Below are 20,734 nucleotides of genomic sequence, written 5' to 3' on the forward strand. Positions count from 1 at the left end.
TAGGTGAGCAGGCTTGAGTGCTTTTATACGCGTTGAGTATACTGGGGCGAAGTCCGGAAAAAGAAGAGTTTAATCTGCAATTACGCACGAATTCCTTTAATTTTTGGTTGGTTCTACCTAACCTAACCTAATGCTGGTTGGATTTTGTGCTAGTTTAGTAATTGCAGTAATCGGATTTTCAAAATTACTTCGAAAATGGCTAAAATCTTAATCATGAAATAAAATAATTATGAAGTCTATAACGATCTACACTAAAGCTGAAAGTTTTGGGTAGCATAAATATTTGACCTTGATGAAACTTACATGTCACCAGCACCATAGAAGTGCGCACCACGTATTCCCAGAAAAGTTTGCTTCGCTGCGGACTCAATTTCTCCACTACATAATCGCTCCACGTAATGTCTATGGCTACATAGCATGCCAGGCCATGTGTAATATATATCGCAAAGGCCAGCATGCCCTTCACACACTGAGCCAAACTGTTAAGGGTACAAACAATTTAAAAGACATTCCACAATTATTTCCACCACACTTACATGTCTTTCGAAGGCAAATTCAATGTAATGGAACCCTCAACTTCACCACCATAATTCAGATAGCCAAACAGACCCATGCCAGAGTACAGGAAAACAATGAGTACCATCGCGACGTTGAGTACACCACAGCTGCCACCGAATTTTTTCGGCGTCTTCATTTCATTCTCCAACGGCAGTATGATGCCGATAGCTTCTAGGGCAAAGAGCACTGTGCCAAAGAAAAGTGGAAAGCCGGCAAAAGGCGCCACGGCCACCTTGTCCTCGGTGGTGAAGGGCTCCCGGAAGATATAGTAGCAGATAATGCCGAACGAAACCATTGTGATGCCATTGGCAATTGTGGAGAATGGCGCCAGGTATTTCAGATTGCGAACCTGTGAATTAGTATTGAAAGTAAAAACCACTGGACTTTATATTGAGTCTTTGCCGCACACTCACCCAATTGATGAAGATTAGTGGTAACAGTATTATTACCATGCATAAACGCACATCGACGGGTTCATCTAGGTAAAAATCGGCTATGGATTTAATGTTTGAGGCTACGAAAACGACATAGACACAACAACAGCCCAATTGATAGATCAGCAGAAAGGTGTTTACCACATGACCTATGTAGGGTGCAAATTTGCGGAAGAATGGCGGTCCTTCCAGCAAAGCATTCTCCGCCACGGTGGGATAATTCATGCTTGGTACCTAGTAAATAGAGAGAAGATATACAAGTATGTACAATTTCAACAATATTCGCATAACGGTATTTCAAATAGTTACGAACCTTTTTCCGCCGACATAGCTCATATTCGGCTTTCACGAGCTGATGTATGCAATAGGTGCAGATGAAACCAATGATAACGGTACCTATGGTGCCAGTTACATAGCCGGCATTCCGGAAGGCATTTGGCATAGCAAGTATGCCGGTGCCCAAAGAACCCTTCAATAAGTGGAAGAGTGTCTCCGAATTGCTAGAGTGAAAAAATAAAAGCGTTTTGGGTCAGTACTTCCTTTTAACTGTGCAAAATGCCTGATTGTATATGTATACTATGTATATCAATGTGTTATGTAAACTTTAGACTAAATGTTAGTATTTTACACTAATTAGAGTGATTTTCTTTAAAGACTGAAACGAGGGGTTCTTAAGACAAGCCCATTCAAGTTAGCAATACGCTCATATAAAACTTTATAGGTTAAATTCGAGAGTTTGGAGTTGAGCTTGGAGGATCGCAAGGGTGACTCTACTCCTTCAACAGCAACCATCAAAAATTTGTTTAACGAGTATGAATGTGGTCTCGGGCCGGTTTAATGATACTGTCCCAGGTGTAACGAAAACAGTTAAAATAGAAGATAAAGTGACAAAAGCAAACGATCTCGAATTGATAGCCTGCAGATTCAAGGTGCTTGTGAGGCAGTAGCTAACTCAAAAGACCGCCTGGATTCTACTTGGCATGAAATGTTAGACAGAGACAGCAGTCTTTGTGATTTGGGCCGCTTTTGCTCATTTTGGTCAACCAGCGCTATCGTGAGACCCATTCAGAGCAGTGTTTGTTGCGTAGACCGAAGAAGTTTCGAAGACATTTTGTGACTGTGGGAGAAGCATGGAACCACCACTACACAGGAGAAGTCAAGAGACAGTCGAAACCGTGAGCTTCAGTGGCGAACCTGCTCCAAAGAAAGCGAAGACCATCATATCGGTCAGAAATTTGCGAACTGGTAGGAATCCGACGAAAATCGTCAATGAAGGATTCGAGGTGGATTGACGTACGTATGACTTTGATTCAACTCTCTGCATAACTATTTTAACAGCAGTCGGCTGACAGTAGAAAACTTCAAAACGCTTTTATGCCATTAAAGAAGAGTCTCATGAGACCATAAGCCTTGCGGAGTCGTAGTTGTTAGGTCCCTTTTTGGCAGCTAGCATGAAGGGTGAAGAAGCTAAACTTTGCCTGCATAGTAGAGACGGATTTTATATATATTTATATATGAATGAATTCCCTTCAAGTGAACAGACCACAGTCGTAATTTTTCGGTACCAAATGTTGAACACTTTCTACAATTGATTTACTAGGTTTAAGAAGAGCTTCAGATTGTCAGCATCCCCCTTGACTGCCCAAAAAGCACAAAAATACTTACCACCGTTCAACGTTTTATAAGAAATAGTTCTGATGCAGGTTGTAAGAGTTGGAAATTCTGCTCAAAAACCATGCCGAGCAACTGTTCCATACATCTAAACACACATACTGAATTAACTAAATATTCGCCTAAGAGACGAAAATATGTTATTGCTTGATACTCACGTCGTGGGATGTTCCACCTCGCGATTTTCATAGGGATTGTAATCGTAACCGGCATCCTTCGAGGATACGCCCACCGTCGTGCCACCTTTTTCAGCCAACTCTAGTGAGTACCGTTTGGTCGTTTTGTCGCTGACAACACTGTCGCCAATGAATGTCGGATTGCTGTGCCCATTTTTGCTCATTCTAAAATCGCCGGCTGGTTCAATGCTCGAGCACAGTTTACTAGATGAAACTAGACACACACTTCCTTCGCCAGTTCAGCTCAGTTTAGTTGCTAAAAATAATCAAGCAGAGAAATGTATCAAGTGTGAGCATGTTGAGTACGAATCGTGTGTAATATAAACTAAAAGAAGACTATTACTTATTGTTTAAAAGAGACTTTAGACACTTTGTTTAAAAATTTATGTCTGCCCGTCGGTGGCTCTTTTAATTGCTGTCGTGAAAGCTTAAAATATACCAGACAATTATTCGCACTCACATAGATGTGTGTGTGTGTGTTTATATGTGTAGGCAGACGTTGACAACAAAAAACTATTAAGGAAGGGAAAGGAAGGGCTAAGTTCGGGTGTGACCGTACATTTTAACGCAATTTGCTGGAACTTAACATTGGGAAATATTTTCATGCATTAGTAAAAGCTATCGGGTGTATTGTGGCTAGGTTAAGATTTGATCTGATTGCATTTACCTTTAACATTAAACTTGAGTGTATTTGAGTACATTTGTTTAGCTAATTTTTTTATTATTTGATGAATATATTATACAAGAAAGTAGAATAACAAAACTCCGTATATGTGGTATAGCGGGTAAGTCTTGGACATATACCCATTTTCGCTGCCAAACTATAGAACACCCTTTTTAGGCGTTAACTATATTTTGCTAAGATACCGGATATAATGACCGATATATAGTATAAATCCAATCTGCATACTTCAGGTTCTTTATAAGGTATATGAGGGCTAGGGGAAGTCTTGACCCGATTTTATCCATTTTTGGTATCAGTGCACACTTTTAACGGGAAAATATGCTCTAGACACTAGAGAGTGTCTTCCAAACGGATATCACAATTTTCTTGTTCTGACAAGGAATGTGCTGAATGTTTATTATCATTCGAAAGATCATTCTTTAGCATTTATTTTTTGAAAATAATCTCTTTCAAATGTTGGCTGCTCCTAGGTCCCAGATGGTTTCAAAAAGACGGCACGGCATCCAACCGTTGAGTCCAATTTTCGATGACTCGTTCGAGCATTTCAACTGGTAACTGGCGAATGACATCCGTGATTTTTTGCTCCAAAGCCTGAATCGGTGTATTATTACATGAACTTGGTGGACTGGCCTAAAACGTAAAACTATCTACTCGCCGAAATTTCTCTCCACTAATTCATTCATTGAAGCGATATGTGCCGTCTTTTTAAAACCAAATGTCGCCGAGATCACTTTAATTTCAGGCATCAAATTGTCGGTTATCATAGCGCAATTACGCTCGCCGGCATCATTTTTGAAAAAATATGGACCGTTGATACCACTGGCCCACAAACCACACCAACCCGTTGTTTTTTCTGGATGAAATGGTAGCTCTCTTCAGGTTGCTCTTCGTGCCAATTGCGGCAATTATGCTTGTTTACATACCCATTGGGCCAGAAATGGGCCTCATAGCTGAACAAAATTTGTATTGTCGAATGTTCTTGGAACTTTTCCAGAGTCTATAAAGTGAAACGATGCCGTTTGGAAACGTCGATCGTCTCCAGTTCTTGCACAAGCTGTAACTCGGACTGACATATGGAACGACTTGGCTGTCCATTCGAAATTGAAAGCGTACAAAATTTCAATTTAAGATCTCGATCCCGAGTTCGGCGAACGGTGTCGAATGGACAGCTTGACAGCACTCATTCGAAATTTGTCAAAACATGGCTATTGAAAAGAGTACTCCTACTTTGCTAAGTTTAGGAAAATAATCGCTCCTATCGGTCGAGGGTTTCTTGATAACGTTTCGGAGGTTCCACCGATAAAACTTTTTTTAATGAACTTTATCAGGAAAAGGGTGGTTCAGATAAAATGAGGGGTATTACTATGAACCTCCTAAAGGCCCAGGTACGTCCCTAATTGTCACTCTACCTATCTACCAATATGGTTAAGATTTGTCCAGTAGTTGAGATATGAGATTGAGATATTTACATATAACTTTTTAGGGTCAGGATCATACTCACTTTAAAAATGCTGTGAAGTACAAATGACTCTCTACTGGGATTCTCTATACTCAATTTAATGTTTGTGTCTTTATTTGGCTGTTCTCTTTATCGCATTTTGTGAGCATACCAATGATGTGATTTCGCTCATCTTCAATAACCACAACTTCTGAGAGCCAAAAATATCCTGATTCTTCTAATATACTCTACATAACGCTATATCTATTACGATTTATACTATTATACTCTGTGCAATATGTTGCGGGGGTATAAAAATGAAATGGTCGCACACGCGTGGCGTTGAAGAGCATTGAAGAGACGTGAATTCTTTGTGTTTGAATTGGTTAGTGTTTATATTTATGTAAATAATCGCAATTAAAATGAACAAACTTATATTAAATCTGCTAATTTGCACGAGTGTTTTTACATATGTATGTACTTTATAAATATATATGTAAATACATTTATATACATTTGTGTACAAATACGTAAAGAAGAATGAATGAAGAGGTTTTGTGGTCGCTGAAATATGAAAGCGAAGTCCTACGCTGGGTATGAGTAACATTTAACCCTTTTGTGTGTACATATATATGTACAAACGTATATATGTAGACGCTTATGTATGCGTGCGACTGGCGTCAGATACAAAGTCCATGCTAAAGTGTATGAAAATATGAATTAATTTATTTTTAAAAGCGGAAAATATTAAAATAATTTTTCATTGTTGGAGAAACGCCATAAAAGACATCAAAAGATAATGATAATAATTGTAAACCTATTTACATATGTATGTATGTAAAAATTATTTTCTTAGCTGAATACAAATCGTTTAAAATTTCTAGTGATGGCATGTGCCTTAATTATGTTCAATTTGGAGTTTTTTAATTATTTTACTTAGAAATCTACTGATTGCTAATTATACGTTATACATCCCTTTATATATGTACATGTACAAGTATACAACAGATAGAAGCGTCTGCTATGTTCGATTAAAAAACTGTTATATAACAACAGATAAATAAACAGGCTAAAACGTTAACGTTTCTATTGCACTATTGCTTGATACTTTTCACAAATAAAAAACTTTCCATGCAACAACTTGTTTTTGATTGGTCAGCTTGTGTGGCAACTATACTTGTTTGCTATAATGGTTTGATAAAAGCAATTTTTTCGGAGATTATATTATTGCCTTGAACAATGATCAGTGCGAAGTTTTATGAGGATATCTCGTCAAATAAAAAACTTTTCAGACAAGGACTTGCTTTTGATCGGTCAGTTTGTATGGCAGCTATATGCTATAGTAGTCCGATCTGAGCAATTTATTCGGAGATTCTACCCCTGCTTTTGACTATCTAGATCTATGCCAAATTTGGTGAAGATGTCAAATAAAGAAGTTTTTCATGCAAGGTACGATTTTATCCGCCCGAATAAAGTTAACTCGGTGGCATTTCTAATATTTGTATGTAACTAAATAAATGCCTTTGGTATGTTCACCATGAATTTATCGGGGTTTTAGATTGACCTCTGGTCGATTATTTCGAAATACAGTCAAGGTCCCTTTGCTTTGATCTTGCTAATAATCCCCAGCCTTCTAACATATACTTTGTTTATAACAAATCAGAAAAAATAAGATCAAAAGATTGAACCGGGTCCGACTGTCGTAATGGCTTTTACACTAAGATGGCTTCAAATATTGATTTTTTGAATATTGCATTGAGATTAAAAGTGATTGACTGATTGAATAGGAGACCGAGTTGAGACTGCAAATAAGCTCAAATCAACTGTCGGACACTATTTTGATGAATTTTTAATTTATACTTCGCGTGTAAATTTTTTTTCCATAAGTTGGTAGTACTATTAGTGACATCTATTGTAAATTTCACGTCAAAAGTTTCATTAGTATTTGAGATACGCGTCGTTTTGTGAGGCTCTAAAAGTGAATTCTTCGATTTTTACTGAATTTATTGAACAAAGAAGTGCGATAATGCACCATTTTCAACTAATATCGTGCCACAACCACCGCATTCGCCTGATTTACCTTCGTGTAACTTCTGACTATTCAGCAAATTCACATGACCACCCCGAGGACACCGTTTTGACTCAATTGAGGATATGAAAGTTGAATCGAAGAAGGCTCTGATGGCCATCACGACGAAGGATTTTTCCAAGTGCTATGTTGACTGGAAAATTTGTTGGCATACGCGTATTGTAACTGGTGGGAATTACTTTAAAGGAGATGAAATGGACAAAACTCACCTTTCAATTTGATCACATTGGGATTAACCGGCACCAATAGGATTGTGGAGTGGACGCTGATATTCGTAGTATTTTTCATCTTCCGTCAATTTTTTAAAGCTTAATAGGTTATTGGCGTATACAACTTCAGGAAAACCCGCACAATGATAAAAGTCTGCTTAATATTTGCAGTGGAAGAATTCGAAATTAGTTTAGCTTGGGTTAGTTCTTAAACAAGGACATGTTTGGAAATTTTTAAAGAAACTTCGTGAAATGTTTTAAAATTTTGAATATATATTTATACGTAAATAATGAATGTACACGAAAAAATTCAAGAAAGGAAGGGATAATCGAACATTTTATACTGTTGCAGCTTGCAAGAATCAAAGGCAGGGGAATACCGTAAGCAATTATATATAGATACATATATATCATATTAATAAATATAAGTCAAACACTGGCCGACATATTCAGCATAAGGTTTGTTAGAAAAACGAAAATCTTTATACCATACTATGGTACTAGTATAGCCATATGTAGTATATGGGAGTTGGGGGTAGTACCGACCCGCTTTGCATCTATTTTTGCCAAAAAACTGGTCTCTGGGTTTCATAAAGTTCACATACAATCACCAATCATATGGAGTAAAGTCAGCCGCATGCTCGAAAATCCTGATAATATTTATATAGGAGCTAGGTCAACTTTTCGCCCAATTCCATCCATTTTAGGCATAAAGCTACAGTGTGATTATGATCTCTCATTTTCATTAAAATAAATGACATATTGGCCAATATATGCGGTACTAAGTCACCAGGAATTTCGAAAATCTTTATATTAGGTGTATGGGGGCTCAGGAAAGTATAGACCCGATTCAACCCATTTTTGATACACAGAAAAATTATTATCAGAAAAAGATTCTGTCTTAATTTCAATTGCATATATCATGAATTGACCGATATTTTTGGTCAAAAGTCAATTATAGATACTGGGGTTCACATATTCGGTACTTAACGCCTTGAACAGTTTTGTTTGAATTTGGACAGTTTTTTGGCCATAAGTTGGCATACTCTAAAGGCATTATTCGTGCAAAGTTTTATCCTGTTATATTAATTCCTTCTTGAATGAAAATTGTGCTATATTGGAAGTTGGCGTGGTTGTTCTCTGATAGCGCACATTCTCGCAATGTGACATTGGAATGTGAAAAGAATGCTGCAAACTAAATTTAGTCTAAATCGGTCGATCGGGTTCCGAGATATATGATTTCACCTAAAAGTGTGAGGAGCCCGCCTTCAAATTTTTACTCCGACCCTGAAAAAAATCGTTCTATCCAGATCTTGTAAATTATATTTCGGAGATCCGTGTAAAATTTCATTAAGATCGTTTGAGTAGTTTGCGAGAAATCTTGAAACCTGATTTTGAAAACATAGTAAAAACACGTTGACAGTTGACAGACCTAGGGGCGCAACTTTTCAGGACTGTATCTCCAAAAACTGCTACTCAGATCAATTTGAGCATTTAAGACCATAAAGAAAACGTTTTTTTGAAGCCGTGAAATCTTTGAAATCTCTTAAACATGGTTCACTTTCTTGAACCTTTCTTTCCAATATTTCGTAATTTATTGGATCTGCTTGGTAAAGCCCAACAATAAGTATTCAAAGCTTAAATCTATTTAAACTAACGAAGCTGAAGAATGTGGTTGAGCTTTTCTTGGTAGAACGTTGCTCTCTAGTAGGCTGGTAGATCACTTCATTTTAGGCGCGTTTGATTTTGAACCTGAGCGGCTATCCTTTAGAAGCCTGTAACTCAAAAAATATTTGATATACTTATTTAAAATTTTTGTGTGTTATTTTGAAAGTTAATAATCTGTCAGAATATGCAACAAAACATTTTTGTTTTTTTGAAATTTCACACTAGGTCTGTCTTAGAGCTTTAACTTTTTATGAGACAATCAAAACAACGGATGGACAAAAATATTAATACAATTAATACTAATAAACAATTTAGTTGTAGATCTCATATGTCGAAACCCAAACCCTTGTACGATACCCCATAACAAGGTTTAAGTCGTACCAAAATTGATGTGTGACATCCATGGACATAATAATTTCGGTGAACAGATAAATTCACGTTTTGGGTCGGTCGACTCACCATCAAGACCGTGCGATATCACACCGTTTAACGTTTTCCTGTGGGGACATGTAAATTCCAAAGTTTATGTGGACAATCTCTCTTCGATTTAGGCCTTGGAACAAAACGTTATACATAGCATTCGCCAACTACCAGTCGAAATGCTTGAACGAGTCATCGAAAATTGGACTCAACGGACGGACCATCTGAGACGTTTTTTTTTCTTTAAAAAAGAAGGGAACCACGAATTGTATCACCCTTTATTACAGTTTAAGAAGGTAAAATTTATCAACTTAGATTCTATTAGCACCCTAATATTGCTAATAATTTTTATTACCACCCTAATGTAACAAAAATTATTATAAATTTACTCAAATCGACTAATCAGCTGGCAACAGACGCAGGATTGCTCAATTCTTGGCACGCATGCACACAAGTATAGGCATCTGCTTGTAAAATTGCAAAAATGCACTTAGAAAAACAAATAATAAAATTTAATATCAAATTCAATCAGACGAACATTTCGACATGATGACGTCGATGGCTCGCCGCAGACAGGAAGCACTGATCAAAATCTGTGCACATGCATACATACATACATACAAGTAGAGATGTAGTATATGAAGTTAGGTCTATGCATGGCTAAGAAAGCATGAGTTTTATATACATATATATATAGTATACCGTTATGCATGTGTAAAGCTATTTGTTGTGTTAAAAATAGTGCATTCGCATAGCACTCGGGCAGTCTTGCGTGCCAGCTTGTATTTTTATAAATGCCAACAATAATGTCAAGTTCAATAATTTGCCTCAAATAAGAAAGTATCTATCTACAAATATACATACAAGTATGTGTGTGCGTGGGTGTGCATGTGTGCATGTGCGGACGCGGTTTCTGAGGCATGCAAAAATTTCGCTAGGAATGGCATTTGGCTTTATGATGTATTTATGTAGATATGTATGTTTTTATGTTTCTATACCTATATACCAATGTATATATACATATAAATAGTAATCTAGAAATATTTGCTTAGTTCCAAAAAGTGTTCCAAAGCACGTCATCACGTGGTCTTCAACTCTAAAACAGTTTCTTTTTTGACTAATGCCGAGTGCCAGAAATTCTTTCGCGTCCAAATAGCTTTGCAGGCACACATACACATATAAATATATATACAAACATACGAGTAGTACATACTTAATGACATTTGTTGCACCTTTAATGCATTGCTACGACTCGAAAATTGTGAAACATGCTTGCGTTCGCCAAGTGATCTATCATCGCCAATCAATGGAAATAAATTTTCGTGACTTTGTCGCTTATTTATGTCGAAAGCAAAGAGAACTGATGAAAATGGAAATTTTGTGCTTGACTAAGAGTGGAATGCAACGTGCAAGTTGCAAGACATTGCTTTTGCCATTTGTTGAGGAATAGGATTTTTCTGAAAATTTCCACTGTTTTGAGTTTAGTTGTTGTTGCTGCTGCTTTATAAAAAAATTTGTAGATATATCTATGTATGTGATGCATGTGAAATAACTTAATCAACGTAAGCGAATTGGCAATGAGCTCGAAAATCGATCAAACAGTTGTTGTGTGGCATAGGCGCGAGGAATGCAAATCTTCAATTCGTTGTAAATACCAAACTACTTGTATATTTGCGTATACATATATACACACAGCGAAACAAAAAAACCGCACCAAGTTTCTTTTACAAATTGTAAGCGGAATTGGGTATTTCAAGAATTCCGAAGATCGATTTTAAAACGCAACCGAGCTTAAAGCAGAATCACAGAATCATAAATCATAATGATATTTTAATTTGAACAGTTCGAAATCGGAACTGGGCACTCGTAACCAGAAAAATGAAAGAAAAGCGGTTAAGTTTGGTTAAAAATAAACTTAACTGGACGCAAACCAAGTGGAAACCTGTAATGTTTTCTGACAATTCGATGTTTAATCTTATTGGACCTGATGGTTATCACTTCGTCACAGACGTGGAAAATTGCTTTCTGCATATTGTGAAACATTCCCTTTATATAATGGTACGAAGATGCATTTCTAAGTACAGATCGGAATCAATTTTGGTAGTATTAGAAAGCTCAGTGAACGTTAAGAAATATAGTAAGTAAGGAAGAGCTAATTTCTATAACTGAACATATCATACTCATGCAATTTGCAAGAGTTAAAGCCAGAGAAATACCTTCAGGTCCGTAAGACTTGTTACGTTATATGCGGTCAATTTTATAAAGGGCTTACATGGGTTTCCTCGGGTAAAAAACATCATTTTGTCAACAATTTTTTCCCATATAAAACATAAAATATTTTATTAGAATTAACAAAGAAATATTGAAGTTTTTGGAAAATAATATTTTAAACTCGGCCATTGCGACGCCATTTCCGGTAACCCCTCGGAAAAAAGATGGGCACGCGCTGGCAGAGTAACTCCTTGCAGGTTCATCTAATGTGAAAAAATGCGTGTTTTAGTTAAAAGCTTAACTTACGACTTGGACGAAGAAAAAAAAACCCGAAAATTGGATTTTGGTAAAAAGTCAACTATACATACTGGGGTCCACATGTTCAATACCTAGGCACTTGAACAGTTTTGGTCCGATTTTCGCATTTTTTTGTTCTAAGCTGGCACACCTCAAATGCACTATTCTTGCAAAGTTTTAACCTGCTATACTAATTAATTCTTGATTTGTATACTGAAAAGTGAAAGTTTTAAATGGAATTTGAATTGTGTTATATGGTAAATAGGCGTGGCCGTAGTCCAACTTTTTCAATGTCAGTCGAATGCCGTATACTAAATTTGGTTGAAATCGGTTGGAGGGTTCTAGAAATTAGTGATTTCATCTGAAAGAGGGAAGGGTCACGCTCATCGTCTAATTTTGACCTCTCTCTGGCTGATTTAGTAAATGATACTTTATACTTTTTCAATTAATGGCATTTTGTGGGTGGGCCGATTATGCCCATTTATCATTCTTGACGGTAACTACATATGTATGCTGATTAAAAAAAAGAAATTTTGTCCAAAAAAAATTGAAGTATTAGCTTTTAACTAATTTAGAAATGAACTAGTTCACAAAAGCAAATTGTCTCTAGTTATTTCATTCGACGTTTTAAGTGCATTGCCTACTTTCGCGTTCGAATGTCGAATCTATTTTTGACGACGGATTGAAAAAAACTGCACCTGATATTTGAAAAGTACATACAAGAACTTGATTCCGATCGTTTAGCTTGTATGACAGCTATTTACTACAGTGGTCCGATATCAGCTTCTTGAGTAGAAAAACGCGTGGGAAAATTTTTAGATCGATATCTCAAAAACTGAGGGACTAGTTCGCGGGTGAACAGACAGACGGACATGGCCAAATCGATTTCAGGGTATAAGAAATGCAAAAGTAGGCCATTGACGCGTCCTTGAAAGCACCACTTCCGATGTGACGTAGTTGATATCTTAGTTAGGAAATTTTGCTTGAGTACATTGAAAATAAAAAAAAAAAAGAAATTATTGTGAACCAACATGTTTTCGCGTAAATCTTGTACAGGTAGACCACACTTTTAGTTATTTTTCTCGAGACCAAAATCTCATAAATATCTTCGTAGCCTCTTTCAAAGTCATCTACCTGAGATATAAACTATTAAATAGGCCATCTTTGACTTAGAGTACTAACTTTAACTAAAATAATGTCAAAGTGACGTTTCATTCAATCGTTCTTAAGTTATCGATCTTATAGTGAAGCTATCTCTGCTATTTTTGTTTACAGTCGAACATATGTCGTTCCCATATTCATATACCCATACCAATGAAAATCGATTTTAATATAAAACGGAACGATCAGAATGCATTTCTTGTATGAAAACATTTTTTATTTCACAAGACGTCTTAACGAAATTTGACATAGATAATTGTCCAAAGCAACGATATAATAGCCGATCAAATATTAAGATACTCAAAGGGAACCGCGTGAATTCCGATAGCGTAATGACCAATTAGAACCCCTACAACTGGGGAAAGGCTAATCTTTCTAAGGATGAAACCTCTTGCGATCCACTTTGGGTCAAAAGGATCACTAATGACAGTAGCACAACGCATGAAGACAGCGAAGCATCGACTCATTCCAATCACCGCTCGTCAGCTTTTATAGTCTTCGGTTGCTGTTGGACACAATTTTTAGTTTATTCTCCAATTTGTATCCGAAAATGATTTTGAATATTCCCGAAAGGAAACTTACGTACTATGAGCAATTTTTTGTCTGTATTTTTTGCCCTGAAGTTCCTCTTTTCCAATATATTTTTTATATAACTATATAAAAAATGTCTTATTGCTTTATGTATACGAAAATTTGATTGGTCAAACCTGCAAAATCACGTTTTTTTACTGTAGCCACCATTTTCTAAGCGTCGCACTAAGTTTCTATTAAATACAATGTCTGAAAACTTATAATCTACTACCCACTAGCAATTGCATATTATAATTTTTTTTCGAAAACGTTATTTTAATGTGTGTTAGTTCAATTCTTCGAATATTGCAAATTATTTATGCACTCATGCATTAAATATCCACTCAGTTAAAAAATCTTTGCGACAAGCCCACAGTGAACAGAGAGTTCAATGTTCTTGGCCAACCTTCGTTGATGTCTAATCAATTCGAATTAATTGAAACCGATCAAAACAAACAAGTACAAAGGCCGCCAATCCGTGCTCAGTTATTATAACTCAGATTTCATGAATGAAAAAGCGGCGATCTAAAGCGGCTTACAAGTAGTAGTTTTTTGAACCTGCTCATTGGCAACCAGAGTTGCATGCCTGCATGCATGTGTAATTACTTTGGTATTTACGCCCAAGCGCACGGCCGTTTTAGCAGCGATAAATGTCAACTATGATTATTTTTATACCCAAACAAATATTTATTGCAGCGACAGTAGCGTTTTTTGCGGTTTTAGAGTCATGGTACGATTTATAAGCTGATTTTAGTCTTATATAGTGTCATAGTGCTCTTGAATCGAGTAATAGTGATTAAAAAGATATACTACATTAAATGACATTGAGAAGGTTTTGAACTTTGTTGAAGGTTAGGTTGCTGTCTGTGCTACTGTAACCTGATCTTGATTTCTGAATAAATATGGAAGCACAAAGGCATCCATTAACTGACTTTAAGGATTATAACGAGTGATACAAATGGAGGTACAACTTGTGCAAGAACTGAACTCTTTTCCCAAGAGACCCCGCTTCGCTCTATGAGCTCTTGAAAAGTTCCAAGAAGATCCGACGTTTTCGAGTCAAATTTCGTGAAGCCCATTTCTGGCTCAATGGGTATGTAAACAAGCAAAATTGCCGCATATAGGACGAATAGCAGCTTGGAAAGATTCAGCAGCTGCCATTTTATCCAGAGGAAACAGCGGTTTGGTGTGGTTTGTGAGCCGGTGGAATCATCGGTCTTTATTTCTTCAAAAATAATGAGGGTGAGAACGTAACCCTTAATCGCGACCGCTATCGCGCCATGATAACCGACTGTTTGATGCCTGAAATTGAAGCTCGTGATCTCGGCGGCATTTGGTTTCAACGAGACTGCGCTACTTCCCACACATCGCATCAATCATTGGATTTATTGAGAGAACACTTCGATGAGCAGATACTTTCATTTTGGTCGATTGACCACCGTGTGATATCACACCGTCAGACTTTTTATTATGGAGATTCAGGGCTTCGAGTAAAACATCACGCGTGTCTTTCGCCAGTTAAGAGTCGAAATGTAGTTAAAATGCTCGAATGAGGCATTGAAAATTGGACTCAACGGATGGATCTTCTGAGACGTAGCTGCGGCCAATATTTGAAAGAGATAATCTTCAAAAAATAAATTCTAAAGACTGTTCTTTCGAATGATACCTGTAATACACGTTCCCCATTAGATTTTAAGTTTCTGTGTTTTTTCTTCAAAGAAGTAGGGAACCTCGAAATGGAACCGAATACGCACAGATCGATGAAGTGAATCCATATAGATCCATGACAGGCTTGTAGGTACAAATATTGAAGATTATTGTCAATCAAAAGCTGGATTTAATATGCCAAATTAGTATTTCTACTATTAAATATTTAGTTACGGCCCTGAATGCAACTACAATTTCCAAATATCTTGGCCAAACCTAAGTGTGAGGTTATAATCGCATTAGAGTGCACGGTAGATTATCGAAGACATATCAGGGTGATCGCACTTGGCACTTTGATCAATGATTTTCCAAACTATTTTGACACAAAGTAGCTAATTTCGTATAAATTAAAATTTTAATTGCAACACCGTAGGTTGTGACTAGCTGAGACGGATCTATAAATATATGACCATATGTTCATGTGCTTAGAAAATATTATATAAACATTCATCGCGGCAAAAAAAACATAAAAAGTAAGAAACAGAGAATAAAAACAAACCGGTGAAAACCGGTTAAATTTTTGCATACATTTGTTGGCATTAATCTTGTCAAAATAGTCTAGCATTTAGTTTATGCGCAAGCGTGCTTATGCTTTTATGTTTGTATGTATGTAAATGCCAAATTCATTGCCAAAGTGACCATTAGTTTGGCGAGTTATGTTGTCCGCTTTGCTATAAGTTCAAGTTGTTATTGTTGTTTGTTTTTTTGCGGTTTTTTGCTTTTTTTGCGATTTTTTTCTTGATTATTTTTTTGCGAATTTTTTGCTGTTCTTTTGCTCACTTTTTTGCTTGCATTTTTAGTTGTTTTTGTTTTACTTTGCAATTTATTTTGGTATTTCACTTTTCGATTTTTTTGACGACACTTTAGTTGAAATTCAGTGAATCAAGCGCCACTAGGCTGATAACTCTAGTATGCTTCATACATACAAACATACATATATGAATACTATTTATCACCTGTTTAAATAGTCGTTGAGAGTTTGTTTATATTATTTTTTATCGAATTAATTTGCGTCTTACACATTTTTTTTTGTAGTTTTTGTAGACTGGGTCATTCACGTTTATTGCTCTATCACCCAGTGAGGTATTACTTAGTGTAGTACGAATGAATAAATTAAATACTCAGAAACATGTGAATATTTACAAGCCACATTTATTGCTTTGTTTATTATGTAAATAAGGTAAATAGGTGTAAATTATGTTCGCGCCGATCATTATGGCCTACTCATTCAATTTGAACGCCCTCTGAATTTTCCGTTATTAGCTAATTTCCGTATTGCGAAAAATATTTACGTGTAAACTTATAAACTTTTCCGCTGTTGACACTTTACGTTTTTATGTTTGCATATTTATATACATATGTATGTACATATATGCATAAAATATTCAACTTTTGTTGGAACAAAAAGTTGACTCAAATGTTTCTCTAAAATGTCACCCTTTTGCGTAATCAGTATTTTAGGCAACACTAAAAACAGAAACTGAAATTAGTTGTTGTAAATTTCTAACATCAACATTGACATAAGATGTAATATAACATTTATTTTTAATAGAATAAACATATTATCCACACATTTTTGTATTCAATTGAAGGTTAATAACTGGTGATCCAAATAGATGTACTTTTTTCAATAGCCTTTTTTTTTGACAGAGCACGCTAGAGTCGTGTCAAGTCGCAATACTATCACTCATCTTGAGACCCAGCGTTCATTATTGGATAATATTCGATCGAATAGACCACGTCCAGTATGAAGTGAAGAAAATATAGCAGCCATTGGAGAGTCGATTCGACGTAAGGAACCACTTGGCATATTTTACGTCGAGATCTTAAATTGAAAGCGTACAAAATACAGCTTGTGGAGGAACTGGAGCCGTTCGACCTTCCCAAGCGACGTCGGTTCGCTTGACTCTTGAAAAGTTCCTAGAAAATTCAACGTTTTCGAGCCAAATTTTGTTCAGCGATGAGGCCCATTTCTGGCACAATGGTTCGTCAATGGCGACTCTTATCGCGCAATGATAACCGACAATTTGGTACTCGGGATCTTGACGATTTATTGAGAGAACACTTGATAATAAACATTCTAATTAAGTTCTGTGTTTTTTCTTAAAAAAAAAATAAGGAACCCTGAAATGGATCACCCTTTAGTTAGAATGAACCGATTCAACTATGAACCAGTTAGTTCGATAACTTGTTGCCATTTTAAAAGTTGGTTCATAAAGCCACCCTCATAGAAATGCCTGTTCCTATTGAAAAAAACTAGCACAGTCGGTTTTCACAAGCTTCTTTTGAGGCAAATATTTCATAAGTTAAATCATTCGCCCTAGACAGGAAAAGCTAGTAAGAATTTTAGGCCAGGGCTTATAAGGTGAATGTATGAGAATCTCCCACACAAGCTCCGAGAGGTTCTGGTGATTTACTACCGACGTGTGTGGCCTCGCGGTGTACTGATGGAACACAATTCTTCTTCTACTGTCAAAAGCTGGTCGCTTCTTGGCGAACGCTTCCTTCAAACGATCTAATTGCTCACAGTACACATGTGAATGAAGAGTTAGGCTTTTAGTGGAACAGCTCATAATAGATAATTCACTGTGAATCCCACCTAACACTTTGTACAACCTTTCTGACCATCAATTGTGGCTTGGCCACTGTTTACTTCGGCTCAATGCCACCTGACCCACTTTTCATCACAAGCTACAATCCTCTTCAGAAATGGATCGATCGAAAGGAAAATTTCTCTATGAATAGGAATTCCAACAGCATTGCGCTTGTGTCAGAAGACATGTTAGCGCAGGGCTGCATCACACTAAGCTTTTATATTTATGTCTTTTCGTCTCGAGTATGTAGAGGTGTTTTAAGTATCAATTATACTCTCAGTTGCAAAAAAGTTGGGTTTCATCTCCAACAATTTTCACCTAATAAATATACGATGATCAATTCGCCAGTATTAAAATTCATATCACGATTATGAAAGAAAGAGCAAGTGTCAATTAATTGGTAAACTAAAGCTCACGTTCTGAGAATGATCGCAGCCGGTTTAATATATTCACAATAATTAATAGAATAACCATTAAAACAGGGAAGTTATTAGACATAACTATTATATAAACTCATTAATATTTGTTTATTCCCTCAAAGCCAGACTCATTGTTGAGTAATACTTAAACGAAAATTAAAAAAAAAAAACAATAATTTTACATAAATTATATTAAACTATTCAATAGAAAATAATTAAAATATGATATAAAAATTCCTCGATAACTTGTTAGACATAGGATTCTATAAAATCTTATATAACTGGTATTTTAAGGGCTCTACCTCCTGTCAGAATTTTTCGAATCATCTCTACATGCCTTGACTTTGACAGAAAAGCGTTTGGCTCTGGAATAATTCTGTTTTTATTCGAGTAATTTTGTAAAGTACTACTGAGGGCGACGATTAACAGTCAGAGCTCTTACTGGCATCGTTGGAATATCAGAAGGAGCAGTGAAACTCATTTTGAAAGATTATTTGGGTCTAAGAAAAGTGAAAGCACGATTTGTGCCAAAATCAATTTTTCGGAAAACAGCGTCGTCTTAGCATCTGTGATACAATGTTTTTCGATTATCAGGATATCATTAAACGAATTATTACTGGCGATGAGTCTTAGATCTATGCTTACGACCCGGTAACAGACGACCAATTGGCAAATCGTGGCAAAGGTGAGCCAAAGCCGAAAAAACCATGTCAAAGCAGGTCAAAATTTAAAGTTATGTTTACAGTGTTCTTTGATTATCGAAGTGTAGTGCACTCCGGCTTCCTTCCGGCCGTCTGAACTGTCAACAAGGAATTTTATTTGAGTGTTATGTGTCGTTTGCGCAAAGTTATTTGTAACAAGTAAGGAAAGCTAAGTTCGGGTGTCACCGAACATTTTATACTCTCGCATGATAAAGTGATAATCGAGATTTCATTATCCGCCATTTACATATTTTTCAAATACCGTATTGGTGTAAAGTTTTATTCCGCTATCATCGTTGGTTCCTAATGAATATATTATACAGAGAAGGCATCAGATGGAATTCAAAATAGTGTTATATTGGAAGAAGGCGTGGTTGTAAACCGATTTCACCCATATTTCGTACATGTCATCAGGGTGTTAAGAAAATATTATATACCGAATTTCATTGAAATCGGTATAGTAGTTCCTGAGATATGGTTTTTGGTCCATAAGTGGACGACGCCACGCCCATTTTCAATTTTAAAAAAAGCCTAGGTGCAGCTTCCTTCTGCCATTTCTTCCATAAAATCTCGTGTTTCTGACGTTTTTTGTTGGTCGGTTAACGTACTTTTAGTGATTTTCAACATAACCTTTGTATGGGAGGTGGGCATGGTTATTATCCGATTTCTTCCATTTTTGAACTGTATATGGAAATGCCTGAAGGAAACGACTCTATAGAGTTTGGTTGACATAGCTATGTTAGTTTCCGAGATGTGTACAAAAAACTTAGTAGGTGACGGGGCCACGCCCACTTTTCCAAAAAAATTACGTCCAAATATGCCCCTCCCTAATGCTATCCTTTGTGCCAAATTTAACTTTAATATCTTTATTTATGGCTTAGTTATGACACTTTATAGGTTTTCGGTTTTCGCCATTTTGTGGGCGTGGCAGTGGGCCGATTTTGCCCATCTTCGAACTTCCTTCTTATGGAGCCAAGAAATACGTGTACCAAGTTTCATCATAATATCTCAATTTTTACTCAAGTTACAGCTTGCACGGACGGACGGACGGACAGACGGACGGACGGACAGACAGGCATCCGGATTTCGACTCTACTCGTCACCCTGATCACTTTGGTATATATAACCCTATATCTGACTCTTTTAGTTTTAGGACTTACAAACAACTGTTATGTGAACAAAACTATAATACTCTCCATAGCAAAATTGTTGCGAGAGTATAAAAAGGGACCGGAATTATGATCCCACAATGCTTGGTTTTGCACCACGATAATGCATCGCCGCATAGTGCATTCATTCTACGTAATTTTTCGCCAAATTTTCAAACAATATCGTGCCATAACCACCGTATTCGCCTGATTACCTTCGTGTGATTTCTATCTATTCAGCAAACTCAAACAACCGCTCTGAGGAAACGGTTTTGAGTCAACTGAAGACACTAAACGTGAATGCACAGCGAAGGCTACGCCGGAAATTGACAGAATAAATTAAAATTGTAATATTATGAACAAAGTCTTACTATTTTTTGCTCATATGTTCATTGAGTTCTCACATAGGCCGTGATTTATAAAACAAGTTATCGATTAGTCATGATTTTTTTCGATTCTGATTAACTAGATTGACAAGTCATAAACGCATCAGGGATAGTTTTCATGAAAAGAAATTTTATTTTAAACGCAGTTCCTTTACGACTAACTGGTTTTTAATTTTAGATCTGAACTAATCA

General features: G+C 36.4%; 1 protein-coding gene across 1 annotated transcript in view; it reads right to left on the minus strand.

The window, feature by feature from the left end:
- LOC120777602 (proton-coupled amino acid transporter-like protein CG1139) overlaps positions 1-20,734 on the minus strand; it is a 31,799-nt gene that overhangs the window by 1,302 nt on the left and 9,763 nt on the right. The window contains exons 2-6 of the mRNA XM_040109040.1: positions 2,822-3,095; positions 1,306-1,492; positions 972-1,226; positions 537-907; positions 304-479 (exon numbers count right to left, since the gene is read on the minus strand). Of these exons, the coding sequence (XP_039964974.1) occupies positions 304-479; positions 537-907; positions 972-1,226; positions 1,306-1,492; positions 2,822-3,003 (1,171 nt within the window). The 5' untranslated portion in view covers positions 3,004-3,095. The remainder of the gene's footprint in view (positions 1-303; positions 480-536; positions 908-971; positions 1,227-1,305; positions 1,493-2,821; positions 3,096-20,734) is intronic.

The sequence above is a fragment of the Bactrocera tryoni genome, chromosome 5, assembly GCF_016617805.1.
Source record: "Bactrocera tryoni isolate S06 chromosome 5, CSIRO_BtryS06_freeze2, whole genome shotgun sequence".
NCBI lineage: Eukaryota > Metazoa > Arthropoda > Insecta > Diptera > Tephritidae > Bactrocera > Bactrocera tryoni.